Source organism: Callorhinchus milii, unplaced genomic scaffold (genome assembly GCF_018977255.1).
Source record: "Callorhinchus milii isolate IMCB2004 unplaced genomic scaffold, IMCB_Cmil_1.0 Scaffold9, whole genome shotgun sequence".
Classification (NCBI taxonomy): domain Eukaryota; kingdom Metazoa; phylum Chordata; class Chondrichthyes; order Chimaeriformes; family Callorhinchidae; genus Callorhinchus; species Callorhinchus milii.
In genome coordinates this window covers 20,185,946-20,202,818 of record NW_024704750.1, presented here as the reverse complement: position 1 = coordinate 20,202,818, position 16,873 = coordinate 20,185,946, and the positions used below count along the sequence as shown (strand labels likewise).

General features: G+C 39.8%; 1 protein-coding gene across 2 annotated transcripts in view; it reads left to right on the top strand.

The window, feature by feature from the left end:
• Window positions 1-16,873, top strand: part of rmdn3 (regulator of microtubule dynamics 3) — a 76,044-nt gene that overhangs the window by 18,754 nt on the left and 40,417 nt on the right. For both annotated transcript variants that reach the window (XM_042338040.1, XM_042338039.1), the window contains one exon: window positions 871-931. In XM_042338040.1, the coding sequence (XP_042193974.1) occupies window positions 871-931 (61 nt within the window). The remainder of the gene's footprint in view (window positions 1-870; window positions 932-16,873) is intronic.

Genomic DNA, 16,873 nt, shown 5'->3' with positions numbered 1-16,873 from the left:
ATGGTCATTTTATTGTACAGTAATTCTGCTTAGTTCATGGAGAGATTAAAATACAGCTGTAGTGTGTCATGCTGATTGGATTTAGATGAAATAATAAAACTGTCTGCGTGAATAGAACAAAGAGATTTTTGTTTGGATTCAGTTGCAGATGGTCACCACTCCAGACATAGAACCCTGTTTTATAGCAATTTCTATAGATTTTTGCTTATGTTTCTTTCAATGTAATAATCTTTGGCTCCCGTGAACGTCTCTGCGGGTCTGAACTCCTCAGGCTCTCCCTCAGACTCTCCGAACCTGTGTATTGTGCAAATTAGGCATCAGGTTCAATCCCCAGCTTTCCTTTCTACCACACATCCATTCCCGGACAAGAACCCCTTTTTTCACCTCTGCCACATTGCCAGCCTCTGTCCGTACCTCACAACTGACGCAGCTGAAACCCTTCATCACTTCCCAGCTGGAATATTCCAATGCCCTCCTCACTGGTCTGCCCAGCACCACCGTACACATAACTCATTAATTAAAAACTCCGCCGCCTGGATGTTCACCCGCACGAAACTCCATACCCCCATCACACCATTCACAGCAGTCACTTAACATCAATATTCTGTTGCTTCAAAACTTTATCCAGTCCAACCTGAACTTAGCATATTGTTCAGTGTTGTCTCATTTGTGATTAGTCGGAGTGGAGCTGAAAACTGGGAGCCTGTTGAGAAAGCAAAAGCAGTTTGCTCAGGGTTAGTTATTTGCATGTTCCACTGTGGAGCCACTGGCATTCTCTGAATTTTAACAAATATGAGAGTGGTGAGTAGGCTTGTAATGTGCTGTTAAACTGCCTGATAAATGTCTATAACCTTTTTTTTTCTCACTTAGGGAAAGAGGAGGCGAAAGCTGGCCTTCAGCGGAATTCCTTAAGTGCAGAATGCCACAAGTGGTATGTACTGATCTCTCGACAAACTGAAAAGACTTCCCCATGGCATGTTTAAAACTCATGAATCAACGTCTAATAACATCCAGTTTAGGGCACAGTTGCATAGCAAGCATTTTTTATCATGCCAAAGCACAGTCTATGGTTTGAAATCTCTACAGTACCATCATTTTACAAAAGCAACTTCCTGACATGCCTGCCAAATTCCAGATTTGTGTCCATTTCATACTTACAGTGTGTTTCGCTTAAGGAGTGTTATTGCCATATTCCAGGGAAAACAAGCTGGTTTCAATCAGTACCATTGAGCATGTGATTGATTGTTACCAGGGTTTTACTGAATGCCACAGCTAATCCTATACTAAATCCCAATAGTTTTCACTTAGGAACTTTATTTTGTGTTTTAAAATGACTTTTGTGTGTGGAATTGCTATTTTCAGTGTGGTTTTCCTCTATTCAATTAAAGTTAAAAGTCATGTTAAACCTCTTCTACCTGGTAGAAAAATCTGATTTGGGTTTGCTTTGCTCAGGCTTCACATAAAACTGAACAACAATTGTACTCTATGTCAGTGAGCAGCTCAATTCAAATGATGGGAATTACATATTTTTAAGCCATTGTGTATCTCCATTTCATTCCATTTCCCACGGAAGATAATTTCTTTAGTTATAGTATAGATTTTATTATCTTCGAAAGAGAGTTATGCCATCAGGATTCCGATCCAGAGCTCACTTGACTCCAATCCAGTACTTTATTAACTAACTGAGATACACGGGTGCCAATTATGAGCTGTTGTTCTCTTTCAAAATTCAGTACCAGCTGAATACACAGAAGTAGCAGAATGATGTGTATTATTGTGATGCCAGCCCCATAGAACAAAATTCTGTTAACTATCAATCCCGGCTTGACTAGAGCCCAGTCTTGGCAAGGTTTTTACATAACTGCCAATATTTCATCTTTTTCACTCTAGTTTTTCTTTCCCTTTATGTATATCTACAAAGATTACAATGAATGTATAGCATGGAAATAGGCTACCAGTCTGTGGCCATGTTTATACTCCACATGAGTCTTCACCCATTCCTTACTCCCCTCTCCCTCATGTGAAGGTCTTGCTTCCTCTTGAATACATCTACACTATCTGACCCCCATTTCCACCACCACTTCAGACAGCGAGTTCCACAATCTCACTACTCACTGTGGAGTCCTGTAACTCAGTGGTTAGAGCACTCGCCTCACAGGCGATAGACCTGGGTTCTATTCCCGGCAGGGGGAATTGTTGGGCAAGTTTCCTTACTCCACATGCCTCTGTTTACCTAGCAGTGAGTAGGAGCCTGGTAGTTAGTCGATTGGCGGATCACTTTTCCGGGGATAATAATCATTCAAAAAAAACAATAATAATTTGGTCACTCAATCCACGACTGCTTGTGGGACACTGCTGTGCACAATTGGCTGCCGCATTTAACCCACAAATATACAGTCAACACAGTCAATTCACTTAACAGTATATTCTGTGAAGCGCTTTGAGACGTCTAGCAGACGTGAAAAGTGCTATATCAAATGCAAGGATTATTATTACTCACTGCATGAAATAACTCCTCTTGAATTAGATAACCTAGGCACTGCATTTTTTCCTACTTCTTATGTCACAATAAACGTATATTCGTATTGCTTAAACACATTTTTTCTATTGGTATGAATTTGGAAATGAAAGACCCAGAAATATTCGCAGAAAATACTTCATAGAATCATAGAATCGTACAGCACAAAAAGAGGCCATTCGGCCCATCGAGTTTGTGCCAGCTCTTTGAATAGAGCAATTAATGTCAATCCCACTCCCCAGTCCTTTCCCCATAATTCTGCAAACCCGTCCTCCTCAAATACCCGTCCACCACGTTTTTAAAAGTAGTTATCGAATCGGCCTCAAACACCCTTTCAAGCAATGCGTTCCAGATTCAAACAACTCACTGCGTGAAAAAATTTCTTCTCACCTCCCCTCTGCTTCTTTTAGATACTATTTTGAATCTGTGACCTCGAGTCACCGACACACCCACCAGTGGAAACAGTTTTTCCCTTTCTAACCTATCAAATCCCCTCATGATTTTGAAGACCTCGATTAGGTCTCCTCGTAACCTTCTCTGCTCCAATGAGAATAATCCCAGCCTCACTAGCTTTTCCTCATAATCAAGGTCCCTCATTCCTGGTACCATCCTCTTAAATCTCCTCCGCACCCAATCCAATGCCTTAACATCCTTCCTGTAGTGTGGTGCCCAGAATTGGGCGCAGTATTCTAACTGAGGCCTAACCAGTGTTTTATATAGGTTAATCATAACCTCTTGACTCTTGTACTCTATGCCCCTATTTATAAAGCCTAGTATCCCATATGCCCTTTTTACAGCCTTATCTACCTGTCCTGCTACCTTCAAGGATTTGACTTTAGACTTGTGTCTAAAGTCTATTTTACGTATTCTATTTTACATATGCCTTCCTGGTTTTGATTGATTTCTGTTTCAGTAAAAAAAGTTAGGAAATGATCTTATCAAAGTTCAGGTTTGTTTTAAAATTAAAAATGACTTGGCATACATGTTGCACTCTCTGTTGCTTATTCATTTCCCATGAATCCCCAAGTCTGTTGTTTGCTATTCCTGACCGTTTTCATTGGCGAGTGCAGTGTTTTCCCCTTTGTGACTCCTTGTGGTTATTTCCAGAAGTATGATTGAGATCTCCAGTTTGTGCCAAATAGTATCCTAAGGAAAGAGGGTTAATTCTCAAAAAGCATGCCTTGAGCCTTACACAGAAGATGTAGAAATAGATATAACTGGTGTTGGCCAGTGTAATCTCAGTGGTCTAGGTTACAACGTTAAAATCAACAGTTGAGCTTTTTGCCAGCCACAGCAGTTGAGAATCAGATCAAAAATGCTGTTGCTCAGAGATCAACTGATCAGTGCTGTACTGCTGCAGTTCGTACATTCTACCACTAGGTGCCAATAGTCCACCGTGTGAATACAGTGGCAAAATCTAGTGTCCAGAATTGATCATTATAGCTACACAATGCACTTCTTTCATTACACCTTTAGGCTCAATACAAATTTTAACTGAATGATTTTGCAATTGTATAGAAGCCAGCTATAATTCATTGCATTTAATGTTATTTTATTTTCATCAGTTTTGAGTTCCACAATATCATTGCATTGCAACTTACTGGAGCCAGCATCCATTCTGCACAGCTGCAATAAGGGACGACCTCTGGCGTTCTCTCAGACTGTGGAATGTTTAAAAAAAGGCATTATTTAGGGATTGAGGATTTTTTTTGTATCGTGCTAGCAAGCATTGGTGGTATGTCTTAACACAAAACTGCCGATTTCAAGTACAATACTACTCAGATACTGCGTGTTTGGCATAACTACTGTTTACGTACAATTATGGTTTATAGGATGCAGTTTGTAGAACTTTCCTGTAATCTGCAAATTATTTCCTGCTAATAGTGCTGCAATTACATCACTAACGCACATTAAAACTCTCGTGCAAAGATTACAGCTCTGAGACACTGGAAATCTCCTGACAGCAGCAAACAACAGAAGTTTCAGCTTCTAATTTTTAAAAAAAAACATTTATACAAGCAGTGAGTTCATAGCTGTGATCTATTTCTTCCATTTTAGACATTATTTTAAACCATTATTTATTTAAAACTACATGAATTGAATTTGCTTTGGCTATTTTATAGTGCCTTTTACATTGTAAGTCTCAAACATTTCAAGTAATTATTGTCAAAGATGTCCTGACTGTCCAGCTGTCAATCAATAGCGATTTGACTCCTGCCATTCCCTCCCTTGTTTCTTTCCAGTTCCTCCGCCCCCTCACTGATTGACAGCCCAACTCCAGCCACTTGTGTATGGCTTTCACTGCGTATATCCAGTACAGTAGTACTGGGGGAGCAACTGTATGATCAGTTGCTATTCAATCAATCAAAATTGCCTTGATTTAATATTTCATCCGTATATTGAATCATCTATAACAACATAACCCTTGCCAAATATTGCACTGAAATTGAAGATTAAAACCCCAGATTCTGATGTGGAATATACAGCTTCTAAGCTACAACCTTCAAATCCCAAAGTAAAAGTTACTAACTGAACATTGAGTGTTAGAATGCAGTTATGTCGTTGGAGATTAAGATGACTTCAACTGTAACAATTAGAGTAAGGTGGCATCAGAAGTCTTTAGCAGAACCATACTTCAAAGTTGAGGGAGTGTCTGAGCTGGAGGCAGGAGGATGGTGACAATGCTGTCTCACACTTCTGTGCTATGATGGAATTTTCGTCCTGAGAATTATTGGTGATTGAAGTGATTGAGAACTGGTTGCTGTGCAAAGGTCGTATTTTAACACTGACTTCATTTCTAGGAATGATATTGAGGGAGGGGAAATGGGCTGCGCACAAGAACAGTTACTCAGCAGCGATGACATTAACCAGAGTTATTAATAGCAATAAAATAAGTCCCGGCAATCCTTAGCAATAGCACGCATGTCTAGAATGTAGAGAAAACAATTGTTTTGTCTCTGTGTGTTTTGAGGTAATAATGATAGGGTGACCTCACCCCCAGGATTCAATTCCTCTCTTTAAAAAAAGTTATCACATCAAACATCTGAAAGTCCTTCACAAGTAATGAATTTCAAGTGTAGCGACTATTTTTGTAGCTGAAGATGGAAACAATTTGCCAGTAAGCTCCCACACAACCCTGAGGTGAATGATCATTTAATCTATTTAATGCTGTTTGATTACATAGAATGTTACAGCACAGAAATAGGCTTTTTCAGCCCTTCCAGTCTGCACTGTTTTTTACTCCACACAAGCCTATTTAGTCTCAATGCCTTGCTCACTTCCCATACGCTTTAAGATTTCTCCTTTTCCATCTGTTTGCAATGTTTGCAGTGTTCCTTTAAATGAGATTCTTGGAACAATAAATCTTAAACATGGCTCTGCCCCCACTCCCCATGGAACACAAGCTCATTTTGTGTGTGTGCAGGACTACATCTCATGCTTCTCAGTGTTTCTTTCAGTGTTCAGAACAAGATTTGGGTTCTGGCTATTGCATCCTCACACATGACTCTAACATAATATATTTAACACAGCATCTTGTCAGAAGAGAGGAAAACAGACCTCCCAGACCAAGAAGTCACATTAATTGGTTTCTTCCCTGGAACTTTTAAGTTAATTGGATTATTTGGCATTAAAATCGACAACACTCACTGGGGAATTACTTTCTGTTACTCAAAATGCTTAATTTACCTTCAGCTTCTCAGCTGTTTGTGATTTTTGATTCCCCATGCTCAGCACTCGCTTTTACTGTTACAGCTACATTTTAATCGATAGTTATACAATACCCCATTCAAATGTTACCTATCTAAGAAAGCATGGAATTCCATTCCTTTAAGGTTAAGATTTTCCAGCTTGAATTTAATTTATTTTGAGATAGCGGTACTTAATTAAGGAGTCAATTACATGCTAGTCACTAACATTAGTATGTCCTCCTGACATGAAAGGTCCTATACAAATGTAATTTTGTTGTTTGTGTTGTTGTTGTAGTAATCTTATTATTACCTGTTTATAATGGGAAATCAAAGTATTATCCATTGCCACTTGCCAAATCCCAGAGTTTCTTTTTCTTTTGAATGAAATCAAACATTTTCAAGCTTTCCTGTCCAATTGGAACATCCTTGAGTAGGGCTTTAATTTCCTTCAAGAATTGGGAGTGTAAGTTTCAGGAACCTTGGAGCTGAGGTTGTTCTAAGGTGATTTGCTTGTCAACAACATCGCTGGTTTCTGAGTGAGACGAGACTGCAGCACCTCAAGGCACTGCTGATGACAGATCAACCAACCTGTCTCGTTGGTAAGACATGGAGGGGCAGACTGGGGGCAGAGATTTTTCTTAGTCAGCTCCTGTTAACCCTTCAAGTCAAATCTTGGGTATCGCAGACTTAGCTGGACAAGCAGATGAAAGCTTGCCAGACAGTGTGTTCAACGGCATGCTATGGAGCTTTAGCTGGTTAAACATCACCAGTTACCTCAGTCCCCAAGAATAGGCTCTTGCCAACCTGTACCTAATCATTTCCAGAAATATAATAATAACAATACTTGCATTTGGTATAACACCATTCATGTTAGGAGGACGCCTCAAAACGCTTCACAGGCTTTTTATGTGGCACTTTTGGAAGTCCAGATACAATATATCATTTCACTTTCCACAGCCAATTTGGGCTGTCATTTCCTCAAAAAATGGTCAGATTGGTCAGACAAGACCTATCCATCCTTTCTGAACCCATGTTGGCTGTCATTTATTAGATTATTTTGATATAGATAATCTTCCACTTTCTGGTGATTTACTCCATAATTATCCCAATTATTGAGGTCAGGCTAATGAGTCTACAGTTGCCAAGCTAATGGGTTTTTAAATAGTGTCATGGATTCTTTATTGAACACTTGAAGAACAGGACATTGGTTTAACATCTCATCTTGCAAGCCTTAAGAATTAATGTTATTTCAACATAGGTAATACATATTATTTCAGAAACAGATACGAGCACTTTCAACAACGGGACTCCCCTTAGACTTCCCTTCCACTTTTACTTTTTGTTTTAGTTGCATTGAGTAAATATTATTGTAATGAAACTCCTGATATATGAGTAAGTTTATTACTATAATATTATGCTTTGTTTCAAGTCGTGTATGAGCTGAAGATGTTAATAAAAAAATGGCTACCCCAGAGAGCCTGCAATTTCCTGAATTTACCAGTGCTTGGAAGATTGTCTCTTCGAGTGTCCGGGCCAAGTTTGCTTGTTTAGTCACTGTCTGCTTCCAGGGGTATTTTTTTGTTTGGTCAGCCGGCTGTCTGACACATGTGGAAATCCATCACCAAACCACTGAGCCATTTTTAGTTGAAATACAATGCATTTGTAGTTCAAATGTAGTCCATTATGCTTAGCCTATTATGAGAATAACTTCTCTCCTTTGACCACTTTAATATGGTATGGAGTCCTAAATCAGAATTTATTGAAATTTATGAAACATGTTGGTGGGTTACTATTATCAATCCTGCAATTTGCTGTTTCTGAATACATGGGTAATAATTTTACTTTTTCACAAAATGTAACTGATTAATATTTAACACATTCCGTTGAATCTCAGGAGCAAAATAATCTTAAAAATAAAATATTAATCCCATCTGCATCCAATACAGAAACAATTGCTGTGCCATTAGTAGCCACAAATTACTTGCGTATGTTTTTTCAAAACAATCCATTTCTTTCCAGAAACGTTACCAAGAATTAAGATATAAACTCTCAAACTTAATGTTGAAGCTGAATTGCATAGAGGGCTTAGCACTTCCTTTCCTGGCTTGGAATTGACTGAATCTGAAGAACATAAATGTCCTTCATTCAGCACACAGCTTGTCTCTATTAAGTGTGAATGGCACATGGCACACCATTTTTAAATTTTAATTGATAGTCCTGGCATATTGCTAACATCCAGATTGTGAATTGGACGTGTGGGTCCTGTGGTTCTCTTTAGTGGTTAACTATTTAAGCCGTTTGTGAATGTTTGAACTTTTAGTTTGGTTGTTGTTGATAAATAGATACAAACCAACCGACCTTTGTCTGTGTGTGATTGTAATGATAATCCTTACATTTAGTGTAGCACCTTACATGTCAAAGCGCCTCACACTATAAAGTGGAATTACTGTTTGCTTTTTTGTTAATCTCATTGTATGTTATAAGGGCATATCAAATAGAAGTTCAGTAAATGTGTCTTGACATACTAAGAATAACATTCAAGGTGTCTTGTCAGTGATAATGAGCTTAGATATTCTCTGAGCGGGCTAAGGCAATGAGTTTGAATGCTTTTTTGCAGAAATGGATAAATACGAAAGATGCTATTATCAAAGAAACAATTCTGTTTATTCTGTGGGTATCTGGTTTCCACTAAAACCTGTCATCCATTCTTAAAATGTGCAAACATATTGTCACTGACTTTGTGTCATGAATCATTTGCATGTTTAAGAATTTGGGCTTAAATGGTACTTCTGAACTAAGCTGCATGGGATGGTAAGCATCAGGAGCCATTCACAGAGTATTCAGGAAATTTCCCAATTTCTCATATACATAGTTTGGCCCTGAATGTCCTCCAGGGTTAGTTGGTTGCACTCTTGTCTGGGTTAGAAGGTTGTGGGCCTGGTTGGGGTCTTTCAATACAATTTACATTTATATTGCGTGTTTCACTTTAGGAGGACATCTCAAAAAAATATGCTTGATACTGCTGGCTGGGTACCCGAGTTGGGGATAGAAGCCGAAGGGGGTGGGGACAGGGAAAGATGGTCAAAAGCGCAGTAAAGAGGTACATCTTTTGATAAAATGTGTAAGAATGCAATTTATTTCTAGTTACTCTCAAAATGTCACCACTGTCGTGTATTCGTTACTGTGTCCTGCAACACGTTTATTGTTAATAAAGTGTTTTTTAGCATAAAAAATTGCAGTTATCCACAATCTATTTTGACTGTTCTTAATAAACATAAACTTCAGCTCAAGTTTACCTGAGCTCTCTTGAGCAGTGGTTACTGTCAAACTTCACAAAAGGCATTACATTTCTTTTGGCAATACTGCAGACAGCTTTGTTTCCAAACAAAAATCTGCCAGATCAATTTTACAGTCGGCCTGTGAGGCCTCTGGCAGACATACAAGATCTGTATCTTGTCTTCAGTCAATTTTGACAGGAAAAGTATTTCTAGTGCAGCAACCAAGGTTTCCAAACCTATCAACGGCTACTCAGCTAGCCACACAGAGTCCTGTTTTTTGGACTAGAGTATTCTGGTGATGAGGGAAAAGACACTTGATTAAGTCAACCCTTAAACATCTTGATCATTTATGTCCATTCATTATATGTAAGCTTGGCCAATGAGTGTCGGAGCGCTATTTGATAGATGGGACAGTTTCATGAGGCTGATCTTACCCTCACCTCAACATCCATCAATGTATATTTTCCAGCAGAAAGGGTCACTGAATTTAAGATGCATAAGCTTAGCAAAAAAAATTCCAGTGTTCATAAATGATCCCTACTCCGCAGCCATCCAAGATAGCACATTTGAGGCAGGTTTTGTTGCTGCCGTTGTTGAAAAGTTTGGGTTAGTTCAAAACACATTTCAACAACATTCTTCGTTAAGAAATAGAATGTTTTAGGGAACACTGCATTTGTGACGCTTTAGTTGTTATAGAGGGAAATTTGTTCCCTCCATTTACATTAGAACCGCTAATGTTTTAACCTTGTATTACGAAGTAGACAAACAGTTAAATGTATCTCTGATAGTGTGCAGTCTGATTACTCTTTTTTCTTGGAAGTGAATCATTTTGCCTGTAGTCCTGCACTAATTATAAAGTTATTTCGATGCCACCCTACTCTAGGTAATAATTTACTTAATTCTGGCAATAATTAGGTAAACTGTTGCCCTCGTCTTAATAAATAGCTTCCTGATGTTTAAAGAGTTTGGTTAAAGACAGGAGCAAGGGTGGAACTGGAAAGGTCTGGTTTGTTTTACAGTGGAAAGTGTGATGAAATCTCCTGCTAGTAATATGTGTAATTATGAATGAAAGTCATGGGCACTGAGCATTGTAGAATTTGTAAATCCTAAAATAGATTGTTTGTAGTTTCTTCAAGCTCTTTGACTCAGGACTACTCCATAATAATAATAATCCTTGTATTTGATATAGAGCCTTATCATGTCTTCGAGACGTCTCAAAGCGGTTCACAGAATATACTGTAACTGTGCAGTGTCCTCTTCCGCATCGGGCTCTGTGACCCTGTTACCCCCACCCTTGCCCGGCTCCACTGGCACCCCACCCCTCAGAGGATAGAATTCAAAATCCTTGTCCTTACTTTCAAGACCCTCCACGGCCTTGCCCCCTCCTTCATCTCTGACTTGATAATCCCCGTATCAACCTGTCCATTCCCTCCGTTCAGCAGGGAGCTTGCTCCATGTCCCCCGCCTGACCCACCCTACCATCGATAGTCAAGCCTTCAGCCTCTCTGCCTCCATCCCACAATCCTTTCACCTTGCTCCCTCCCTTATCTCCTTCAAGCCACAACTCAAGGCCTTCAGCTGCCCTCCTACCTCTCTGCCCACCCCACCCCACACTTGGGTCTTGACCCCTGACTGTTCAGCACCTTGGGACGTCCTCCCGATGTGAAAGGCGCTTTACGACTAATTTTATTGTTGTTCATATATAAATCAAAACACAGTTTTATGTATATTCCCTAATGTGATTATACAGATGTGACCACAAAATGGGGTTATACATCTTAAATCTGCCCTTCCCTTCTCCACACACATTAATTTCCTACCTCACGTGGAGGGAAGGGAGAGAGGGGTGTTTTGGGATAGTGCTGCATGTTTTAGACTCAGAGGTTAATTAGAGCTATCTTACAATTGTACCTTTAAGACAACTGTTGCAAGAGTCTGAGGTGTGATTTTCTCTGACACTAGCATGCTTACTCTGTTACTGAACAGCCCTTTTACCCACCCCACCAGCTTGGCTTTGTCAATGTGATAAGGCAGAGGACTGCAGAACCTCAGTGTGGAGGGGCAGGTATGTGATAGGGCAGAGAAGGGCAACCCAACCTTTTGGCTGCCGAGGGTCGGATGCCCTATTTGAAACATGCTTGCAGGCCGCATAAGCAATGTTTTTGTGTTTCCTTTCCAGAAATGTAACATAACATTTGCACAGCGCCTTTTACACATAGGAAGGACGTCTCAAAGCTCTTGACACTGCCAGCTGGGCACCTGAGCTGGGGGTGAGAGCCGAGGGAGGTGGGAAGGGGAAAAGATGACAGAAAACGCAGGCAAAGAGATAGGTCTTGACATGCTTTGAAAGAGAGGAGGGAGGGAGGCAGTCGGAGGGAATCCAGGAATGACGATGGTGGGGCAGATGGCATGGGGGTGACGTAAAGCAAGCTGATGTTGGGCAAAGTGAACGGCCTGGTGGAGAGTTTGCAGAGGTAGGGTGGGGAGTGGGGAATGAAGGGCATAGAGGAGTTTCTCACTGGGGAAAGAGGTTGTTTGCTGTGAGCAAACTGCATGGCACATCACTCGGTGTCAGTCCTCGGTCCCCCTGCGGCGGTCTGATAACCGCTGTGTGAAAGTGTTCCTCCCAAATTCTCTCTTAGATGCCCTAGTCACTCTTATATTTGTGTCCCCTGGTTACAGACTCCCTAACCAGTGCAAACAGCCTATTTAAATGAACCTTATCGAACCCTTTTATAATTTTAAACACTTCTATTAGGTCCCCCCTTAAATGTCTCTTTAGCGAAGAAAGGCCCAGTCTATCCAGTTTTTCGTTATAGCAGTAACCTGCCAGCCCTGGTATCATCCTCGTAAACCTACGTTGTACTATTTCCAGTACTGTTATAATCCTCCTTATAATGTGGAGACCAGAATTGGACACAATTCTCCAAATGTGCTCTAACCAAGATTTAGTCTTCTAAGATTGGGATAAAAAGCAGCTCAAAAGCTTTCTCACTATAGTCTCCTGGCTCAATTTAGATCCCGGCCCTATAATCTGATGCAGTCTCCTTGGCTCGACTCAGACACTGCTTTGTAGTATCAAATTGTAGTATGATCCAGACTCAATTCGGAACGCTGCCACAATGTCTCCAGGCTCCATTTAGAGCTTCATAGTAGTTTTGTGTTCTGGCTTGATTCAGACTCTCATCTCGTGTTTTGGTTTTGGAGAGGCCAGAAGACCAACCCTTGTTCAATCAGGATGTAAGTGGCATGACGGAAGAAACACCAGATAGTTTAGATACCAAACAATTCAAACAAGAGTACCTGCAGGTTAAACACTGAAGGTTTCCCCCCCCCACTCAGCTCTTATGTCTCCAAATCAATTCAGAATACTAGACCGCCAGAGGTGGAGCTCTCAAAGATTTTGGCAAACTTTCATTAAGATTGCAATTAAAATCTGTTGAACAATATTTAGTGTATATGAGTCCAGTACTCATCACTAGAGCTACCAGCCACCCAATAAAATGCATCCTGTTGGTTCCACAGCCCAATGTTTCAATTTAAATATATTATGGATTTCAAAACTAAGCCAGATGTGTTCACTAGCATGACTGACTGACCAGCTTTTATGTTTGTATTGGGAATGCTATTCACCTCCGAAAGACAATGGAGCTGTGACACCTAACAAAATTTCATACTGCTGACCCTCAATGTTTCATGTCTGCAGAAATACACCCTTTTTTTTAAATCTGCACATGTTTATTCTCATAGTCTCCTGTTTCATATTTAGCAATGGAATGAAAGTAATTTGGCAACTAACGCCTTAGGCTCTTTTTTCAATAGTTCTTGGGAACCAAGACTAAAATAGGCACACTGGTGGCCTAATGGTTACGCTGTGTTTGTTACAGGATTGATTTGCAACCAGGCAATTGCAATGCAGTCCTCTTTTTTTAGCTATTTGTCGCCCAGCTCCTGAATATAACTCTTGGCTCCATCATGAGTTCTACACAGAAGAAGTTAAAATGATCTAATTTCTTCCCAATTCAGAAACTATGCTCACTTTTTGCTCATGAGAGCACTTTGTTTTATAGAGCTTGTTTTTAAAAGAAAGGTAATTCAGGTCCCCTTTACCTTTACTGACAGTGACCACCCCATCTTCCCCACCATCTCTCCTCTGCTCCACCTAAGTGACTTTCTCAGCTGCCTCTCTTTCCCTTCCCACCCACAGCTTAAGTGGTTTCACACAACTGACTGAAGTCTATGTGAAAGGTGCTATATAAAATGTAAATTGTTGTTTTCTCCTCAAGACTAGATTTCTGTCGTATTTTGTTACCAGGCTCCTTAGCTTCACCCTCCATCCATTTTGCAGCTCTGGTTTAGGTTCACCCAGCTTTGTTGGCATTGACTTCACAGTGCTTTTCCACATTAGTGTTCTTAACTTCAAAGTTACTTCCTCTACCCACCTGCTTCGCTCAGCTGGCTCTGGTCTCCCGCATGTCCCCCTTGTTGCCTCCGCCTCACCATCAGTGGCCATGCTTTCAGCCATTAAGCCTCGAAACTCCAGAACTCTGCCTCAATCCCTCTGCCTTGCACTCTCCTTGTGTGTCTTCAGATCACACCCGAAGTACTTCCTCTATGACGCTGGCTATTGTCACCTCCTCTCCGTAGCTTGGCGTCGAGCTCCGCCACTGTGCAGCGCTCCTAGATGTTACCCCGGATGAAGGGCGCCACATAAATGAAAGTTGTTGTTATTTGAGTTAACATTCTAAAACACCTTTCCACCTTGATCTTGTAAAGTACTTTGAGGCATTGTGCTACGGGAAAGGCACTATATAAGTTCATATTGTACTTGAATAATAATGAGGTGCTGCTTTTCAAAAAAACCTTATATAAAGTGACCAGGAATGCTTTTGTGAGTTAAAGAAATGCATTCAGGCTGACAGCGGGATAATCTTACAAACTGGTCTACTTAATTGGTCTCTCCGTTTACTGAGGCCAAGGGGGTCACCCTAGAAATTGCAGTTCAATTCCTAAGTGTATAAATGCCTATTAAACACTATTTTACAGCAGAATGTTTGACTGCAGCTGTGTTGATCGCATGATGAAAACAGTTTCTGTTTTTGTGCATAACAGTTTCTAAAGCAGAGTAGCATTATTTATTTTAAATAAGCCAACTACAAAGCCAAATTGAAGAGTGAAGTTTAACCATGAGGATTTTCTTCAAGATTCATATCATTAAGTTGGCACTATGATTAACTTTAACATCCTTTCATTTTACATTGATTACTGTTTCTTTCTTGGAATGATTTTGGTTTATGCAATGAATGTTAATCATGATAAGGGGAACTGATATGAGGGTGTTACTGTCCCTATAGCTCAAGGGAAGAATATTAACTTCAATAGGTATGATCACAAAGCAAGTATTGTTTAATTGCGTATGTTAATTGAATTACCTTAAACTGTCAGTAATTCAGATCAAGCTTCAAAATGAGCAATGAATATTTTAACAAAGTAGTCTTAATGCGGCAACTGTAGGTATGGAACACATTTCCATATGTACGTGGAAGATGCTGATAATTTTAACTTGTGCCAACCTCCTTGTCTTTAGGACCACTGTTGTTCTAACAGTTGTCTCCAGTCCATCAACTCTGACCTGTTCCGTGTTTCCCACTCCACCGTCAGTGGGATTTCAGCCACTTACTCCTCACTGGAGCTATTATATGGTAAGGGAGAAAATGTAATTCTAACCACTTGGATACTCTTAAGAATCAAACAATGAAAAAGAGTTATGGTTAACTTTAACGTTTTTGTTCACATAAAAATTTATGATGGGTAGAAAGTAACAACCGTAAGACCCCAACAAGTTTTATTTCCACAAAGCCATTGAGAAAATGGACCCAGTTGACCACATTATAACGAGGTTGTTGTAATAATAATGATAATAATAATCCTTACATTTGATATCAGAATTTGAGAAGGATGTCTCAAAGTCTCAAAGTACTTCACAGGATCTACTTAAAATGTGGTAAATGTTCATTTTATAGGCAAATACCCTGGTTGCCCTGCAATTGAAGTCTCATTGAAATCTTTGGATCCATGGGGAGATTTTCAGAACATATTTTGACACCATTCCTTAAATAAAGATCTGAATGCCAACTTTTGACCCCTTGGTTAAGAGTTGGGGTTGGGGAAGGAAGCCGAGTATAACTAATGGCATACAGTTTGTGGCTGGAGACTTAGAGGTCAAACATCCTGTTGAAATTTGAGGATTGTTTCCCAGGACTGATTTAGTCATTTCACTTTAGAAAAACATACTTTGTAGGCCAATAGACTAAAGTTCATTATGGCTGGATTGGATAAAACAGAGAAAAAAAAGGCACCCAGGTGGATGTCGCTGATGGCAGTAATAAAGTCCTCATGTCGTCCATTTCCAGGAACCTATCGCACGTTGGACTTCTATAGCCCCACTAGTTTACAAATAATTTTTTTGGCGTGTAGCCTGAAAGAGAAAAATTGATGCTGTGAGGTCATTGAAAGGCTGAGTGCAGCAAATAGGAGACCTGTAGGGATACTGGCTGGCAGTTTCCCATCTTACAGGGTGGTGGTCGTTTTTAAGGACTTTCGCATTATATGCCTGTCAGCACAAATTCATATGACAAGTGCTTGAAGCAGACTTTAATTCTTAGTTGGTAGCACTCTTGCCTCTGAGTCAGAAAGTTGTGAGTTCAAACCCCATATCAGGACTTTGAATTAATATAGTTTAGGCTGACACTCCAATGATATCAACAAGTTTGCACGCAATGTCCCACAAACGTCATGATGTGAATAGCCAATTTTATTTGGGAGGATTGTTGGTCAAGACATTGAGAGAAACTAATAGTTATTTTGACATTTAATATTTTCAAAAATGTTTTGTTCGCGTGACACTCTCCCATGCAAGGCCTTTCCAATGAGTTATAAACCATGTCTCTATGTCAATCAGTTATTGCGTTCTTGGCAGGCAGACAGACAGACATTTTGTCTTTATTAGGATAGACAAGTGTTATTATTTCTCAATTGTATACAAGCAGGTAGTGTTCATTTTCTGTTTAAATTTGGTTTGCTCTTTTCAGTCGCATATCCATCTTGTATTGGGTTTTTACAATAAGCTCCATATTATAAATTCATGTCCTCCTTAATAATGTGTACAGATCTACAGCACATATTGTTGATTAAAAATAATAGCTACGTTCTGGATTGTTAGTTTTCTGTCAGTCTGATTATATTGGATCAGTTCTTGACAATATACAGGAACCTTGGTTGCAATCCAAGTTTCAATAGATTGAGAGTTTCTCTCTCAGGCAGCTGTTCAAGTTCCTACAGTAGATTTAATGAAGTTAGGCATTCAAGATCTAGGGATCTTCATGATA